This window comes from Corvus brachyrhynchos, unplaced genomic scaffold, assembly GCF_000691975.1.
Source record: "Corvus brachyrhynchos isolate BGI_N302 unplaced genomic scaffold, ASM69197v1 scaffold200, whole genome shotgun sequence".
Lineage (NCBI taxonomy): Eukaryota > Metazoa > Chordata > Aves > Passeriformes > Corvidae > Corvus > Corvus brachyrhynchos.
The window spans coordinates 365,578-383,181 of record NW_008236184.1 but is presented as its reverse complement, the minus strand read 5'-3'; the positions used below and the strand labels follow the sequence as shown (position 1 = coordinate 383,181).

Below are 17,604 nucleotides of genomic sequence, written 5' to 3'. Positions count from 1 at the left end.
GCTTCCTTCGCCGCCGTGTCGGACAAGAAGGTTGTTACCTGCCGGTCTGGCCGCGGGGTCGACCCGCAGTGTTGCACTCCCCGGCTCGGTAACCCGAGTGCTGCGTGGGGCGGGCCCAGGTGCGGTGCGCAGGGAGACTGCACTACGTGTGCTGGCCAAGAGCAAAACCCCGAGCTGGAATGAGGTTGGACTTAGGCGAGATGTTTGAGATTACGTGTTTTGTATTAGGCTGTGAGCAAGGTTTTATGGGGTTTTTCCCTCCACAAGTCCTAGTTCTCTCATCCCAACCAGACGAGTTCATCTGTGGGTAGTCAGCATGGCGACTCTTGGGAAGTTCGTAAGACTGAACCTGAGATGGGCCGTAGTACCTGACAACCCCCCAGCAGTGTAAGCGTACAGCCCCAGACGCTGTACATCTGTAGCGTGTTTTGTTCATCAAAGCTGCTCCCCAAGAGGGGAAAGGAACAGTAGGCTTGGTTTTAGGCAGAGGCAAGATCAGTTGTGAGCAGCATAGGCTTACGTAGCAGAGAGATGTAATTATGGGCGGCAATCACAATAAAAAAAACCTGATAGGGCTGTTTGTCTTACCACCGACCTTTGGGAGTTCCAGCAGTTGTAACTTAATGTTTCCTGCTATAAAATGTAGTATTCTTTGAGGCAGTTTTAGTGTCTTCAGTGGTTGTATAAAAGCGAAGCAAAATAACAAATTTCCTGTGTAGTTTATTACAATAGAAAAAATAGCAATTATTTGATTTCCTTATAATATGGACCTTTCTGCACATTCTGAGCAGTAAGTTCAAAGGAAGAGCCTCCTGATTACCTGCAGGTCATCTTCCTTATGGAGCAAAATATGGCTACTTGTGCTTGTGTAACTGCTGCATTCTTGCAGATCACTCGGCATATCCATATTTTTTCAGTGAATGATCTAAGTCATTAACTTATTTCATAAGGGTTTCTGTTTTTTAAAAACTTGTTTTCTAAGCTTTGTGGAGTAAAGGACACCGATGTTCCTATTTCCAGTAACATGCGTTATTCTGAACAACGTACTGAGGAATTTCTATTGAAACGGGAAGTTTTGCTGTTACCTTTTGTGGCAGAAGGAATAGTGCTGGAGGAGTGATTACAGCTTTCTGGTGAAGTCTTCCCTTAAGAGCTCAGCTACATTGCAATAAGGCTTAGACCCCTAAGGTTAATGTTTGTCTCTTCCCTGGAGTTGGTTTATGTGGATGATGTAGAATTGTGCAGAGTACGTTTACATGTTATTTAAGTTTTTGTGTGGAGGGGTCAGTGCTGGGGTGAATAAAGGCTGAAAACTGAACTCCCAGGCACATGTAGACGTGTGCTTTTTCTACAGTGCTGGCTACAGATGTTGCAGCTGTATTTCTGCATGCTTGAGGAGGGAGGCTTTGAGAGCACTACAGCAAGCAAGCTGTGTGAATCTGCCTCTTCCCTCAGTGTAATGCCTTGCATGTATAGCATGTGACCAGCTAGAGCTGTTATGTGAGGTTTTTTTTTTTCTTCCTGTGCAAGGTACGGATACACAAACAATGAAAAAACTACAGCTGTGGCCAAAAAGTAGCACAGCCTCCAGCTTTTGATTGTTAAACCAGATTGCTAAAAGTTTCAAGGCTGTGATTAGCAGCCATTCCCTTAAAAAAGAATCTTCTGTTTTGAGTATGTACATTTTAAGGGGCTGTTGGTCATTATGTTTTCAAAATGCATTTTTCTTCCTTCTTCTGAAAAACACAATCTCCCTTATAATAGTAATAATTAACACCCAATGGTAACTTATCTGTGTCATCGCTCATTGTCAAAATATGTGGTGTATAAGTGCTACGGCAGAGATGCAGGTTATGTTTGCATGGTAGCAGTGGGAGTGCCTAATGTCACTGGGGTTTTTTCCTTCCTTGCCATATAAGGAGAGAAGTCCTGCTCTGCAGAAGAATAACTGGGGCCATATAAGGCTGGTTGGTAAATCCTTAGTGAGTTACTGGAGCAGGAAGTGAAAAGTTGAACTTTAGTCACCCTGTGTTTTTGAAGCACATTTTAAGCTCTTATCATGACAAGGAGTCTTGACATGATAATTATTAACTTGTAACATTACAAATTTCCCTAGGGTAGCCTTTATGAAAGGTTATTTTCTTTCTTAAATCTGGAAGTTCAAATTCTTACTGTTTTAAAGCCAGAAGTCCAAAAACACAGGTTTGGAATACTACTGCATGATTACATAGCTAAATATTTTATATTTGGATTAATGTGGATCTCTAAGGATGAAGTCTCTTCTCCTTCTGGGTCTCTTACGTTCACTGCCAATGCATATTAATGTTCAAAGATACAATTGCTTACCTGTTTATGTGTTGCTTTCAGTCCTTCTGGAGGACATCGTTACTTTCATGTCAAAGGTTGTTTTACTTGTCTGGCCTGTGAGTTTTTTTTTTCTTGTGTTATGTACTGCAAAATCTTTGCTGTGGATGGCTGTATCCAACTACCCCTGGTTAGAAAAGAAAAAATACCAAACTGATACTTTTGGTATCTGTTTTTGCCAGAGGATTGGTTCCCCCCTCAACTAGGCATTGTAAGAAATTCAGATGTGTACTTCCTCACACATAGCAAATACATATCGTATATGTTAGTGTTAGCACTATTTAGGTGTTATTCTCTGAAATAATTAACTTTTTAGAGTAGTTACCCTTTTGTATATACTTCGTGCTTAATATAGTTTTGAAAGAAAGTTTCATAATGAGGTTACCACAAGAAGGCCGTTTCAGAACTTACTCTGCAACTTAAGCAAGTGTAGATTTGAGATGGTCAGAAGTAAGAGCTTGAAATGATAAGAGGCAGATGAGTTGCAAGTGTTATACAGAAGGTTAAGTAAACAGGTAATTCAGGAAAGGCAAATTTAGGGGAAGAGTGAGGATGGAACTATTGGAGGAAGAAAAAAAAAAAAAGATGTTTTAAGGGATTGCTGCCTGTACCAGGGCCCTTGCTGGTACCTTTTTTGTCAACTCTTGCGCAGCTTGCCTGTAAACAAAACTTCTGGGTATTCGGGCACTTCTTAAATGTTCTCATACTCTCTCTGTGTCAGCTGTCTCATTGCAAATGCTGATCCAGGTGTGTTTTTACATGTTTACACTGAATCCTTCTTATGGAACTCAAGGAAGTGTTGGGACAAATATTACAAAATATGGTGAAAGGTCATAAATAAAGGAATTAGGGTAACAGAAGAATTGAGTAATTAGTTTGTGTTGATTTGATTTTAAAAAGGCGAGGTGTGTAATTAATGTCTGCAAATACAATAACAGAAAATATTTGGGTAAAGGTGCATAATTCTTCCTGTGCAGCTCTTTCTAGTACAAATTGTACAGTCCTTGATGTGCTTCATTGAAAGGAAGCATTAATCACTTTTTTTCCTCTGTTAAGCAATAACCTCACAATTTAATGATGTACATCAATGATGCACTTTTAGTGGATGAAGTCAGAAATTACAGAAGTGCTGTTAAATGGCACTAGCAGGTAATGGGATAACCTTTTACAAGGGAAGATGTGTGCCTTACTATGAATTAATTTCTGTTCTTCCTGTGCTTAGGCTGAGAGTGAAGTAGCTTCTCTGAACAGACGCATCCAGCTGGTTGAGGAAGAGTTGGATCGGGCTCAGGAGCGCTTGGCTACTGCCCTGCAGAAGCTGGAGGAGGCTGAGAAGGCTGCAGATGAGAGCGAAAGGTGGGTGGGGCCACGCCTGAATGGATTGTTACCCTTATGACAAAGATCATAATTGCCAGGGTGTGGGTTAGGAAAATAAATTAAACCACTCCTAGGTCTCTGAATGTGTGTAATCTGCTCTTCTTTTGCCTACATGGACTTCAGTTACAGCTTGTCTGTAGAAATGTCTTAAAATATCTGGGCTTGGATTATTCTTCGTTGTGAAGACGAGATTTGAGTGTGGTAGGTCTTTTGATGTATCATGTCACATCCTGGGAAAACTACTTGGCCCAGCCCAGACTTCTCTCATTGGGTGACAACTTCTTGTGATACTCTTGTGCTGTTGGATGATTCTTGCTTTCATTGTGGGTAGAAAATCTCACCTGGAGAATAGGAAAGTGCTGGAAGAGGCTTTGGTTCTCCTGTTGGCAAGATTGGTACATAAAGGTGAGCGAAGGAAAGAGACTGATAATTCCTTCAGACCTCCAGAAGTCTGTAATGTAAGTTAGGAACTCAAGATTTGTGACGTTGGAAGATCTTCTCTCTTCTCCAGTTGTAATACTGTAACACAGTTGTAACATATCTGTGATAGTACCTTTTATTGTCAAAGAAACCCACACATTCTGCATGTGTATTTCTAGGTTACTAAGGATGCAGTCTATTGAAAAGAAATGTGCCAGAGACTCACAGTATGTTTTGAAACATTTAAGATAATTTTGGATCAGATGTGTGCAACGCACAGTGTTTCTTGTTATGAAGGAGTTAAATTTTGCTTATGCAGAGCACAGAGAGCTTCTAGGGCTCTGACATGGTAAAACCCAGGGGAGTCTGGCCCATAAACATGATTCTTGTCAGTCCTGCAAGGGTTGTAACATGCTGTTGATGAGTATAAAAGCACAGATGTTTTCAGTCTCCTTATTAGGTCTTTATAAGTGATACCCTTAATTTACCTTTCTGTAAGGTGAGTTTTTCCTCCAATTTAAAATGAAAAAGAATACTACAGCTGAACTACAGTAAGAGTTAACCAATCACACTTTTTCTTCCTTCCTGACATGTGTTTTGTTCCTTGAACTTCTGAAATGTGAATGCTCAGGACTAATCTATGGGGTGAAGACTCAACTGTCTGATGCGCTCCATTCACCTGAATACAATTGTCTGAAAGTCACATACCATGAGTAGTAGGGCTGGAGATAAAACTGGCAAGCCCTGAACCTTGCATTTCCTGTTTTTCACGTTTTTCAGAGGAATGAAGGTCATTGAGAATAGAGCCCAGAAGGATGAAGAGAAGATGGAAATCCAGGAGATCCAGCTTAAAGAGGCTAAGCACATTGCTGAAGAGGCTGACCGCAAGTATGAAGAGGTCAGTTCTTGAGTGCAGGTCATCTCTTTCTAAAGCCCATTAGGCTGTGCCTGTAATTTTGTTTTTCTCCTTTGCCTTTTAAGTTCAAAAGATCACAAACACAACTCTTCACAGCTGTGGAAGGAAAACTGGGCACCCAGATACCTCAGGGGACAAGGTGACAGGAGATCTCTGCTTAGATTGTCACACTAAAATGTTTGAGAGTATTCCCTAAGCTCTTAGGGAGAAAAATAGTTTTCAGTTGCCTTTTGGTGAATGAAAGGGAGGTCTTGGAAAATGTCTGATAACTAAGTCTCAAATGTAGATGTCACATAATCAAAACTCATGTGTTGACCAAAAAACAAAGACGCCCAGCCCCCAGCTTTGTAGGTTCTAGAAACAGGTGATGTGTGGTGCAGCAATATCATATCCCTGATTGTCCCTTGCCTGTCCTTGTAGGTGGCTCGTAAGCTGGTGATCATTGAGAGTGACCTGGAGCGCGCTGAGGAGCGTGCTGAACTATCAGAAAGGTAAGTGTGGAACTGCTCTGAGACATATGTGAGGTGCTGGAAGAGAACTATAACTGCATGAAATGTTGGCAGTATACCGTGTGTTCAGCTCAAAGCTATGTTTGTTCATTTACTGTAATCGTTGCAATAAATGATCAGTGCTGAAGTAAATGTGTTCCTATGTGTGTGCGCGTGTTTTGTCACTGCATGCTGTACCTGCACACTGATTTTGTGAATGGCTTTTGTGCATTTCATGTGTTCACTAACAGCCAAGTCCGACAGCTGGAAGAACAGTTAAGAATAATGGATCAAACCTTGAAAGCATTAATGGCTGCAGAGGATAAGGTACTGATACTAATAAACAGTTTTTAGGTTTAACTGCAACCCAAGTCTTTCAGCTTCCATAGCCAGTTAGCTCACTCAGTAGTAACAAATAAGTCCTTGCTATGCTCTTTACTCTCTTTGCATCTTGCTTTGGTGGTTTTCTTTGGTCTCTTTTTTTTGTTTTGTTTATTTATTCATTTTTGCCTTTAAAACTGATCTCCTGTGCAGCCAAAAGAAGCTGAACTGTCTCAAGTGTAAAAGCTCTAAATGTTTCTGTGTAAGCCAAGAGCTGTAGATAAATTTCTGTCTGGTCATCCTCTTAATGTGCACTTGAAATGGTATTCGGCATCACAAAGAGTTGCTTTCAATCTGTGATGGATCAGCTGCTTTTGAGGCCGTTCTTTTGCCCTGTAATTGTTTTCATTTTTCTCTATCTTTTCCCCCTATTTTCTCCTGTTTCTTTTGCTTGACTGAATCTTCCATCCGCCCCTTTCCTGCCTTCCCTCCGAAATAACAGCAAATGTGCTGAGCTTGAAGAGGAGTTGAAAACTGTGACCAACAACCTGAAGTCGCTGGAGGCTCAGGCTGAGAAGGTAGGCTAGAGACTTATGTGAGAACGTGTCCCTTACGTTGCCATCTGGCCTGTGGGGTTTTCTTTGTATGCTGATTGCTTTGCAGCATTTCAGCAGGGCTGTTGTCAGTAGAGGCATTTGGATTTACTGCTCAGTTCGTATTTGGCTCCTATTGGAACATAGCATATCTTCTAGTTCCAAATAGGTCAGTATTATTTGGCCACGTGTTCTGTTGAGTATTCTGACAGGATTAAGTATTACTTACAGAATGTCCCTCAAAATGGCATTGTGTACTAACATTAAATTTCTCCAAAAGACATCCTCATTAAAACTGTAGTACTAATTTCTTCTCAAAGTTCCTGCTGTATTGCACTGGAATGTAACTCAAGGGAAGTTTGACTCTTGTAATAAACCGTATTACCACAGCCTTGCAAGCAGAATTAATTTAGTTTTACCTATAATAATTTCTTGTGTACAGATGATCTACTACAAGAGTTTCGAATGCGGGGGTTTTTTGGTATATTTAGAATACCTGTCTAATACCAGTGATCCTCTTTCTAATTACAGTACTCACAGAAAGAGGACAAGTATGAAGAGGAGATTAAAGTTCTGACTGACAAACTGAAGGAGGTAAAATTAGAGCTGTTCTTTGCAACATATCTTCCAATGCACCTTTGATTTTAGTATAAATACTACTTTGATGCTGTTAGGATTGACATACATTTTGGAAACAGTATAATGTTAAATATCTCCCCTAGAAATTAGTTTATACTAGCCTTATTATTTGCCTCCTCTCATTGTACTTCTTTCCTCATTGGAATTATTTCTTCTCAATTCCTAAGTACTCTGTGTGTGTTTCCTAAAGTAGTCTGTGTTTGTCCTGACTTCAGGCTGAGACCCGTGCTGAGTTTGCTGAGAGGTCAGTAACCAAGCTGGAGAAGAGCATTGATGACCTAGAAGGTATGGGGGTTTGTTTTTCTACTTACTGTGGAAATACGTATCTCTTATTCTTCTCTTGTGTGGAGGTTTTTGTTGGTTTTTTTTTTTCCAGTACCCAGTTCTACTGGGCTGACTTGTCCCACTTTATATAAATGGGTCTGCCTAAAGAGTAAAGTAGACAAAATATTTTCCAAATGAAATGTATTGATAACTTAAATGCTTCAGATGAATGGTGTTTTGCTCTTGCCTGTTTCTTTTTCTCTCATTTTCTCAAGACTCCTTTCATTCTTTTGTTTTATACTCTTCTATTTGGAGGTATGTAAATGTATAGGGTAAATGATCACATGACAAGTGTTATTATCATCTTAGCAAAAAGCTCATGAAGAGTTGCATTATGTTTACAGTAATTAGGAATGTAGCAAGCTAACCTAATTTATTACTGTGATAAGTGTGGGTCAGGGCAGGCATTTTGTGGCGTAGACCAGTTGTTGGGTTTTGGTCAAGCTAATAGATTGTATACATAGTCAGAAGGACAGCTTATTTAACTTCAGAGGGTTTGCTTGTAAGGTTCTGATAAATCTATCAGAGCTGCAGCAGAGTAGTGGAATGTGCTTTCTGCCTCTGGAGAAAATAATTCAGTAGGACGTTTTAATTAGAAGTTAGATGGAGTTCACTATTTAGATGCATTACACTAAGTCTAGGATTTTAAGAAGCTTAATTGCATGGTGTGACGGGCTGGATTCTGCGTGAAGGTGATGAAATGCCTAAGTAGCTGCTGAAAATTTATGATCCCTGACTCAGGAAGGAAGCCGAGAAGAAAGATAAGTGTTTAGAAGGAACAAAAATTGCTGTAAGGAGCTGAGTTTGACATGACACAAACCAGAGTGGTTTAAAAAAAAAAAAAAAAGTGGTAGAAAATGGTAACATCCTCCTTGAGCCCCGTTTTTGAATCTTTTCTGCCTAGCTCCTGTGTGCCTTCCTAATGTGCATTAAAACAAAAATCCAGGGCAGTGAAACATGGATTTTTGCTTCTTTTGTACTTTTTCTTTTCTTGGTTTTCTGTGTATCACAGGTTGCTCCACTGGCAGTGCAGTTAATGAACTTGTTGCATAGAACTGTTCACTCTTTTCTTTCTTTTATTCTTCTCTAACTTCTGTCTCATTTTGTCTGTCACAACACTTCTTTATGTGCGCTCTTCCCATTTCCTACGGCTTCTGGATGGTATCCCATGCCGCCACCTTCACCTTCCATCCCATGATCCTGCTCCATTTCCTTGCACACTTCTGCCTTCCCTGCGGGAACATTAGATGAGCTCTATGCTCAGAAACTGAAGTACAAAGCCATCAGTGAGGAGCTGGACCACGCTCTCAATGATATGACTTCCATGTAAATGTCTTCCCAGCTTGTGCCCGCTCCTGCTTCCCTGCCCTCACTGATTGCGCGGTACCGGCCTTGTGAAATGATGCTCCCTGTGTAGTGGGAGATGCTTTCCTTTAGAGAGAATAGGTGTACAAAATACCATGAACAATTGCTTTACCCTGGCAAAGTGTGGGTGAGTGTTGTGCCGAGCCTGGTAAATACTCATGGTGATTTTGTAAGCTTGTGGTTACTCTTTCATTATGTCTGCAATCCTTGAGTCTTGTGGTTGCCCTTTGTTTGTAGCTCTGTGTTTATCCTTTCAGTTCACTTCTGTTCAAACATATCTACCAGGCCCATCATGTTCATTTTAACAAAGAAAATTGCCTTGGTACATGTTGCATTCAGATTGTATTCCTTTGCCTGCTGTCAAAGTTTTTGCTCTGGCAAAATTCCTACAGAAACCTCAGAGAAATTTAGGTTTTGCGATGTTCTCTATTAATGACAGTAGGAAGTGTTTATCTAAATTTCCATAGCTGCTCTGAAAATTTCAGCTGTTATCACTAAATTACAAGCGTGGAAATGGATTTAAAATACCTTGTCGCTTAAACCTATAAAGGCGACAATTGAATTGTAGGTTGCTGCTGCATATTTTCTGGATAGCAGTGCTAATTTCGTTTGCATACACCAAAAATGTGGTAATACCAACTTTAGTCATAAGGAGAAAAATAAAGAGTGGCAGGAAAGCAGGAGAGTCAGCAGCTGTAAGGTGTGACTCATTCATGCGGTGTTTGACACAGACTGGACTCTGAACAGAGGTGAGCTGTGTTACCTCCCCCTTCCCGTGTTCAAACCCTTCACTCGCATGAACACTGCAGCTGGCACGGGGGAGGGGAGGAGCTGTGGCTCTCAAGTGCTTAGGAGGTGCAATGTTTGGTCTCAGCATTCTGTTTTGGAAGCCCAAGCATGCTTTCAGCAAGACATAAGGTTTGCTTAGAGCTTGAAATTTATTTTGTGTGCATCCGTATTTTAAATGTTTTTTTCTTCGTGGTTTTTTTTTTTGTCCCCATGTGTGTTCATTGTTTTCCTCCCTCTCTCTTCCAACATTTTAGTAGAGGTCTAATGTTGCCTGCTTTGTATGCTTTGGTTTTTTGTTTTTAAATTCCTTCCCAACATGTGGTTTTATTCAGTGGCTTATCAAGCAAATGGATTTCTTTTTTCCTCCTCTGTATACAGAGATTACAATATTTCTTCAATTTTGGGTATTTCTAAGTGGAAAACAGACTTTAAATTGTACTCTACTGGTACATGAGGACATGACCGTAGCATTCCAGTCCCAGCATGGTGTGCTGTTTCTCTAGCATAGTCATCTCAGCATGCTGGGCTCTGCTGTGCCATTGCTGCTTTTTTGGAAGTCTTTACTGCACCTTTTTTCATTTTCTACCTTATCTCACTTTTTCTTTTTGTGCAGATAATTTTCTTTGCTTCACTTCTCCAAAGACATCTTCATCGGGTTGGATAAAACATCTTTCCAAGCTTTGGATGTTTCATGGGTTCATTGTCCTGTCTTCTAGCTTAGTTGACACTTCCTCTATCACCTGTCTCAGAACATGCTCTGTTTGTGCTCTGCTGTACAGAAACTACATTTCTCAATGTAAAATAAATATCCCAGCTGTATCCCTTTTGCTATTCCTTTGCCTTTTATTTATTTAAATAATTATTGAAGTTATTAATAAAATTTGCGCTTTTTTGCCATTAGGGATTTTATTTTTTGGTGTTTTCATTTTTCAGCTGAAAACACTTTTGCCTGAATGTTGACAATGCCAAGCCAGTGAGTGCAGTGTGTGGGATGGTGTGAAAACTGACCAGTTATTATCTTAGTTTTTCTAAAACTCTGCTGCAGATAAAATGACAAATAGCTGTAATAGGAATTTTTCCAGTTGTTATTATTAGGACAAAATTTGCAAGGACACTACTTCCTTGGGGTCACTTGGTCGTGGGAGCATGGCTGAGAGAGCAGTTACATCCTTGATGTAACAAGATTTTTCACTTTAAAGCCTGAAATCTTTTCCTGGCTTGATGCTGAAGATGTCTTATCTTTATTTAAATGTATTTGTTCATTAACTTACATATTCGAGACAGATTTAAAGAGGCAGGATCAAAAACTCGGAATTCTTTTATTCACCCAAAAATAATCCTTGAAATGTCTTGAAAAAAAGTTTTCCCATTTTTACACCTCGGTTATTCAGCAAAGATGTTGCTTGCTAACATTTTGGGGGTTTTACAGTATATTTTTCTTGAGTGGCATGGTAGGATTGGAAGTTTCATTGGGGAGGTTTTGGTAGCTTTCCACTTGTGCTTAATTCAGCCTTGTGAGTTTGAATTGCAGACTCATGAGAAATGTTTCAAAACTGGAGTAAGAAAATTCTCATGATTATACTATTAATTAAACTATTCTGCTGCAAAGTGGAACATCATGGATTTCAGGTTTCAGCTGATCTGTCAGTGTCTAATTAAGGATGAAACATTAAATACTGACATCTGGTGGTTTTTTGTATTGTTATTTGAAACTAGGGAGTTGATTGCCTTATTTTAACTTTATTTACATCACAGCGAAAGAAGTTATTTTCCAGTTCACATTAAAGTGAAAACTGCATTGGTTTCTGGTGATGCTGTCACTCTATATATTGCTAAAGTTCCTGAGTCACCAAAGCTAAATAAACTCATTATACCATAGCTGAATTGTAGATTTTAACTTGCAGAATAATGTAAATGTCTCTTTTTTGTTCAGCTTCAAGATTATTCAGCAGTGCAGTCTAAACTAGATTTTCTACCCTCCTCAGAACTTGTTTTCCAAATAAGGCTTGCAAATGGATGGATTCCCTTCCTGGCCTGCCATCCTTGGATAACTTTGGCATATCCCAGTTTTCTAGCCTATGACACATCCTAATGTTCATGGCTGTGGGGAGAGGCCCAAATACAGGATATGTATCAGCAATCACAGATAGTTCAAGTAATAAAGTTCAGTAACTTACTACTCCTCAGCTGACAAACAGTAAATGGCTGTGTGTGAAGGGTAACCAAATAGAAGGGGATAGATGAAAGTTACCCAAATACAATGGGATGAGCATTTTTAAAATGACTGAGGCTAACATGGTTAACTTCGCAAATGCAAGAGTTAGGGGAAATGTGGTCAACTGTCACTTGTCAGCTGAGCCAGAGTAAAATATGCTACAGTAACTCCAACTTCTTAATCTATTGTGTTTTGGGTCATTGTTTTAGCAGTGTTTTTTGTCCACTCAATTCCTTGCAATACTGGTGTTTCTTAAGAAAAGTAAACAAAAAAGCAAAATCCATTGTAGGAACCTGTCAATTTTTAACATAGTGATTTTAAACATCAGTATTAAAATTTTGCCTTTTGTGTCAATCATACATGATCAGCTCTGCACTGGAGGATGACAGATTGCTGGACGTAGTACTGGAAATGGGCAGTGCAATGCAGATCCCCAGGTAGCTGCATGCAGAATTCCTGGCTGGTCTTGCTGCACTGATCTTCACTCCAGGGAGCTGGTGTGGTTCCCCACTGCAGTGTGGTTCAGCACTCTTGTCACCCTCAGTTGTGCTGTTCTACCTCCCATGTCTGGCTGTTTCTGTGCCTGAGGCTTCTTGCTGGGAGTGCAGGGCTGGCTCTGGGCTCCACTGAGCAGAGGCTGAGCTTTGCTGGCTCTGCACAGAGCCAGAACTCACTGCTCGGCTGCTGGGGCTCCTGCAGTGCCAGGGTCTGCCTCTGGAGCAGATGGATGCACAGCCCAGGCAGAATCAAGGGCTCACTGTACACTTGGGAAGTGCTTTCCCTGCTTTACTGGGGGATTTAGTTGTTTTGAAAGTTGAGAAATACTGTAAATCTCTGCCTCAATCAGAGAGGAGATTTCTGTGATGATGGTAAGTTCACATGATTCATTTTTGAATAACAGCTATATACACTTTGCCTGACAAAGTGAAATTTTAGTTACTCTAAGGTCTTGATGGTTTTTTTCCACGTATATGGGACATTATCATGATGAGAGAGACAAGATCCACTTGTTACTGGTGCAGGATCAGAGCTGTGAAATGTGCCCTGGCTTTACTGAGCTGGCTGTGGGAGTTTGGGCTGGGGAGGAAGCTGGGAGGAGTTGCTCACCACACAAGCATGTCCTGCAGACCAGCTCACTGCACAGCTTTGCCTTTGCTGTGTCCAGTGCCTGCAGGGGAAGAGGATTCCTGTGGAAGCTGTTAGGCAGCTTGTGGAAAAGAATCAGAAACAGTCATTTCCTGTAGGGGAATAATCTGGGATCAAGAGGTCAGGAGTGTAGTTAGGCTTTTGAGAGGAATGTGGACAATTTGAGAACACAAGATAGTCAAAAGCCATTGTGGAACATTTCTTTCACTCTGCAGAACAACTCTCATTAAATGTGCTGTCACAACATGGCTGTGGCTGTTCTGTTTCAACATGAATTGTCCTCTCTGTTTGCTGTTTTTGAGCAAGGTGTTCATCCTTCCTTTTCATTTTCACCAAATGTGAGTCTTTTTTCTTACGAAGCAGAACTTGGAAATTTTAAAGGTATCAAAATATGTTGATTCTAGTAACACAAGTATATTTTCCTACCAAAAATAACATTTCAACCCATCAGATTTCCTAGGAAAGGAGTATGGGCTGAGTCAGACCTGGCAGTAGTTGCCTACTAGCGTCTTTCCTGCTGTTACTTGTGCTGGCTGTGGTGCAATTGCTTTCTCTCTACTGGCAGATGAGGTTTCACCACACCTTAAATAGTTTGCAAAGAAAAATGGCACTCATAACTGTACAGAAGACTAAAGCAGGACTTGGTACTTCTAGGAATATAGCTGCAGTTCTTCCATTTCTATTCGAGTTTGTGTCTCACAACTGTTCCCCACAGCAGGATTCTTAGCCAGTTCTTCATATGGTCCCATAACTGTTCCTTGGAGTAGCTATTTAGTTACTAGAGTTCTAGAAACAGAGGTAAAGTGTTTCTCTGTATGTTACTGAACTGTCTGTCATGTGACCAGTTTCTTTATTAACTCTTATTTAACTGTTTTCTCTGTCTAATCTGTCTTCATTCTGCCTCTTTTTTCCCTTCTAACGTGCTTGCTGCCTGTACAGACCAACTCTACCAGCAACTTGAGCAAAACAGTCGCCTAACTAATGAACTAAAGCTGGCATTGAATGAGGATTAAACTTTAGTGTGACTATATTGTTAACTTGTTTCAAAACACCTTCTTTAAAATTTCTTTTAAGAATGAATCAGTAAATGTAGAAATAAGCAAGAAACCTAGATTTTTTTTTTTTTTTTGAGCTGTTCATTCTGTGATAAATTAATGAAAGAAATCCTCAGTTTCTCTTGGGAAAATATGGAAACGCTTCTTCTGGATGAGGCTTTTCATTATGTGTCTGCACACCTATTTTGGGGGAGCACTAAGCTCTTCAGCTGTGCAGTAGCTTCTTTCCACATGGGTAAAGAGCTACAGCATTTCGCTAACAGTATCCACAAAGTAACAGCTTGCCTTGCAGAAAGGCACTCAGTTTATCTGACAACATGAATTGGTCCTAAGATTTTTACCACAATGAGAGAAAAATATTCACCAGGATTCATATATCTGTATTTCAAAACCAACTTAAAGGATACTTACAGCTGTTTTGTCTGGAGACTTTGATGTGATAATTTTGCCTTACTATGAATTGGGCTTGTATTTGACAAAAAAAAAAAAAGGATGGGCTCTCCATCTGGCAATACCTGATCAGTTCAAAGGTATGCTTGTGTAGTATGAAGTTACTATTACTGGATCCCAGTAGGATGCACCACCAGAACATTATGCTCATTTATTGTATCAAATATGTGTGTTAAATGATTGTCCTATAAAAGTGTGCATGCAACATAAAGCTACTAACTTTGAGTCTATTTATTTTCTAGAAGAAATAAATTTCTTAAAGGTCACTTCACTGAAAACTATAATAGTTTTTAATTTTTTTGTTCTTTGTGTTCCTGAATTCTATGAAACTTTTAATTGTGTATCTGTAAAGAACTTACTTATTTTCTTTATTGCCTACCTTAAAAAAAGAAAAAAGCCACTTACGTTCCTATAAGCAAAGAGCTTCCAGAACATAGTGTCTCTGTTGGCAGTGCATTTTCTTAACAAGTGCAGCTGTAAACAGTTCTAAACTTGCATTACTTGCTGTTTGTTTTATTAATTTGGAGTGTGCTCTAGTTGTGTTATTTGGGAACATTGGTATTTATGAGCATGCACATTTCTTAACTTTCTAAACCCTCTGAGAGAAATGATGATTGCATGCCTTCATGTTCTGAGAATCAGTACCTCCGAAGAACTGCTATTCATGTTTTAATTTTCTAATCCCACAACAGAGAAAGTGGCGCATGCCAAAGAAGAAAACCTTAGTATGCATCAGATGCTGGATCAAACTTTACTGGAGTTAAACAACATGTGAAAACCTTCTTAGCAGCAACCACACTATTTGTTTTATTATTTTTACACCTGCTTGCCGTGAAGCCCCATAAACATGTCTTTATTTTAGTTTCACCACAGTCACAAGAACATCTGCTAAATTATGAAGCAGGGGTCAGGGAAACACCAAAATGGGCAAGCCATATGCGGGTTAAGCTACATTACATTATGGTTTAAATGTGCCATTTCCCAACAAAAATGTTACCTACACTTTGTAGAGAGTTCAGCAATTCGGTCTGCTTAGTCTTTGAAGAATCCTGGCTGTGGCAGAAAGTGTCCCACCTCAAGTGCCAACTACAGTTTTTACACGAGAAGAATGATTCATGTTCAAGAGAGTTCAGGTGGAAATGGTGCTATTTTGAACAAAAGCTTCTACTTGAAGTCTTTTGTTTGATATCAGACAAGTTAGAAGTTGTCCAGCACAGTAATTTATTTTTATTAGAATTTTACTGATCTGTGAGAATTCGGACTTTCTGTGCCTTCTAATTCAGTAAAACAAAGGTATGTAAGCAAAGGAGACAAGTGAAAGCTTCTGAAGGTTTTAAATTGTATTCTTGCAACTCAATACAGAAGTGTAGGTCAGCATTTCACTTTGAGTATTCATTCGATTGTATTTTTCATGTTGAAATGAAAGATTCAATAAATTCAGGACAAAACATTAATTTGGAAGAGATTGTTTTAAAATGTATTTTATTTGTGGGGATTTGGGGTAGGGGAGGAATTTTTAAACCGGTATTCGCCTCACTTTTTTCACACTTTCTTTGAGCAGTCTTAAAAGTATACCTGTATGTAAACATTGTATAATGATAATAAATAAAATGCACATTTTAGGACATTTTTTAAATTTTGTTCTCCTGTGGTTTGTTTTTCATCACATCAGTTTCCTGTGCATCCCTGTGTCAACTCTGCACGTGTGCAGTGTCTTTAATTGTGATACACTGTTAACACACTGGCTCTCAGTCTTTTCTGTGTTGGTGGCCAATGTATAGAAATGCAGTGGTTTGGACAGATGTGGATCTGTAGCTGCTCAGAGGGGCCCGGGGCAGGGGGGGGGCTGTATTGCAAGAGCCTGTCCCTGTCACTTGGCTGCATGCCCAGGTGGTGCAGAATGCAATTATCCCCCTAGCAGATCAGAGAGCCTTCCAGAATTGCTCATCATTGACCAAAATCTTTTTGGTAAGACCATTGCAGAACTCCCCTAGACCTCTTGAGGAAATGAGTCCTGAAGGCCATGCTCTTGGAAACACTATCATCTATTTGTATATCTTACCTGGTAATATGTGTTGATTTACTTCAGTGCAGTGATAAACCTTCTAAAATCATGTGTCATGTTCATAAGAGATACTTCCTCTCACTTCTGATTGCTAGTTTCTACATATGTAGGTGTCTTTATTTGAATTGTGAGGTCTGTTGATGGGCAGCTTCAGGATTTGAAAAGTAATTTTTATTCCTTCTTTTTCTGTAGTACATTGCTGAACGCTGATGCTGTCCATCCCTCTAGCAGCAAGGAGCTTGGTAGGAGACAGGTGCAGATAATCTTCCAGATCACCAAAGAATTTCCATTAGTGGACCCTTAGCAAGCAACTGAAAACAGGTGACTTTATCAGCCACTGCTGTAAGCTGGTGAAAGGGTAAAGTAATACATAATAATTTCAGGTTAAGTGGGAGTCAGAGAGGGAAGATGTACTGGTACAAGTCTGGCTTTTTTTGATTGCATTTTAAAGGGAGGAACTTGGTAACATTACAAGCTTTTGTGTGATTTGTTGGCCAAGACTTCCTGATGCTGCCAAGACATCCTAAATGGAAAGGATTATATCCCTGGCTTTATGTTTCTCTTATAAGTGTTTTTGGGAGCAAAATACATGTTACAAGGCTCCTGCAAGGCCTTAGTTTGTACTAGAGGCTGACAGATAAAGCTCCAACCACACTGTGCACAGGTACGTTACTCTAATCTCTTGCTCCTTCCTTGCTTAGCACAAGGATGGTGTGTCAGGTAGTTGAGCTCCAAGCGTTCAAGTCCCCATGCATGTGTGGCTTCCAGTGGTGCTGCTGTAGTCAGGAGGGCTTCCAATAAGGAAGTGCTGTGCTGGGAATTGTTTGTAGAGTAGGGCTCAAGGCCACCCAGGGAGTCAGAGGCTGTGCAGGAGTAGAGCAGAGGAGCTCTTGGCACTGGGCCACGAATCTCACACAGCTGAGTGTGCTGCCAGCTCCACTGGATTGCTGTTAGGGTCCCGTGATATGTGCTTGAGTCCTTAACAATGTGTCTGGGTGAGGTCAGACCCTTTGTTTGCTGCTTAAAATTGCTTTTCAGGAGACCACAAACTGCTTTGTGGTTTGGGGAATCTAAGTT

At 40.1% G+C, this 17,604-nt stretch overlaps 1 protein-coding gene across 4 annotated transcripts in view; it reads left to right on the top strand.

The window, feature by feature from the left end:
- TPM1 (tropomyosin 1 (alpha)) overlaps positions 1-16,098 on the top strand; it is a 19,065-nt gene extending 2,967 nt beyond the window's left edge. The window contains exons 2-9 of one of the 4 annotated variants that reach the window (XM_008636812.2): positions 3,587-3,720; positions 4,942-5,059; positions 5,498-5,568; positions 6,389-6,464; positions 7,011-7,073; positions 7,334-7,403; positions 8,690-8,768; positions 10,210-10,415. In XM_008636812.2, the coding sequence (XP_008635034.1) occupies positions 4,946-5,059; positions 5,498-5,568; positions 6,389-6,464; positions 7,011-7,073; positions 7,334-7,403; positions 8,690-8,768; positions 10,210-10,213 (477 nt within the window). In that variant the 5' untranslated portion in view covers positions 3,587-3,720; positions 4,942-4,945 and the 3' untranslated portion in view covers positions 10,214-10,415. The other 3 variants (XM_008636837.2, XM_017737294.1, XM_017737314.1) reach the window with 3 other exon arrangements.
- The last annotated feature ends 1,506 nt before the right edge of the window (positions 16,099-17,604 follow it).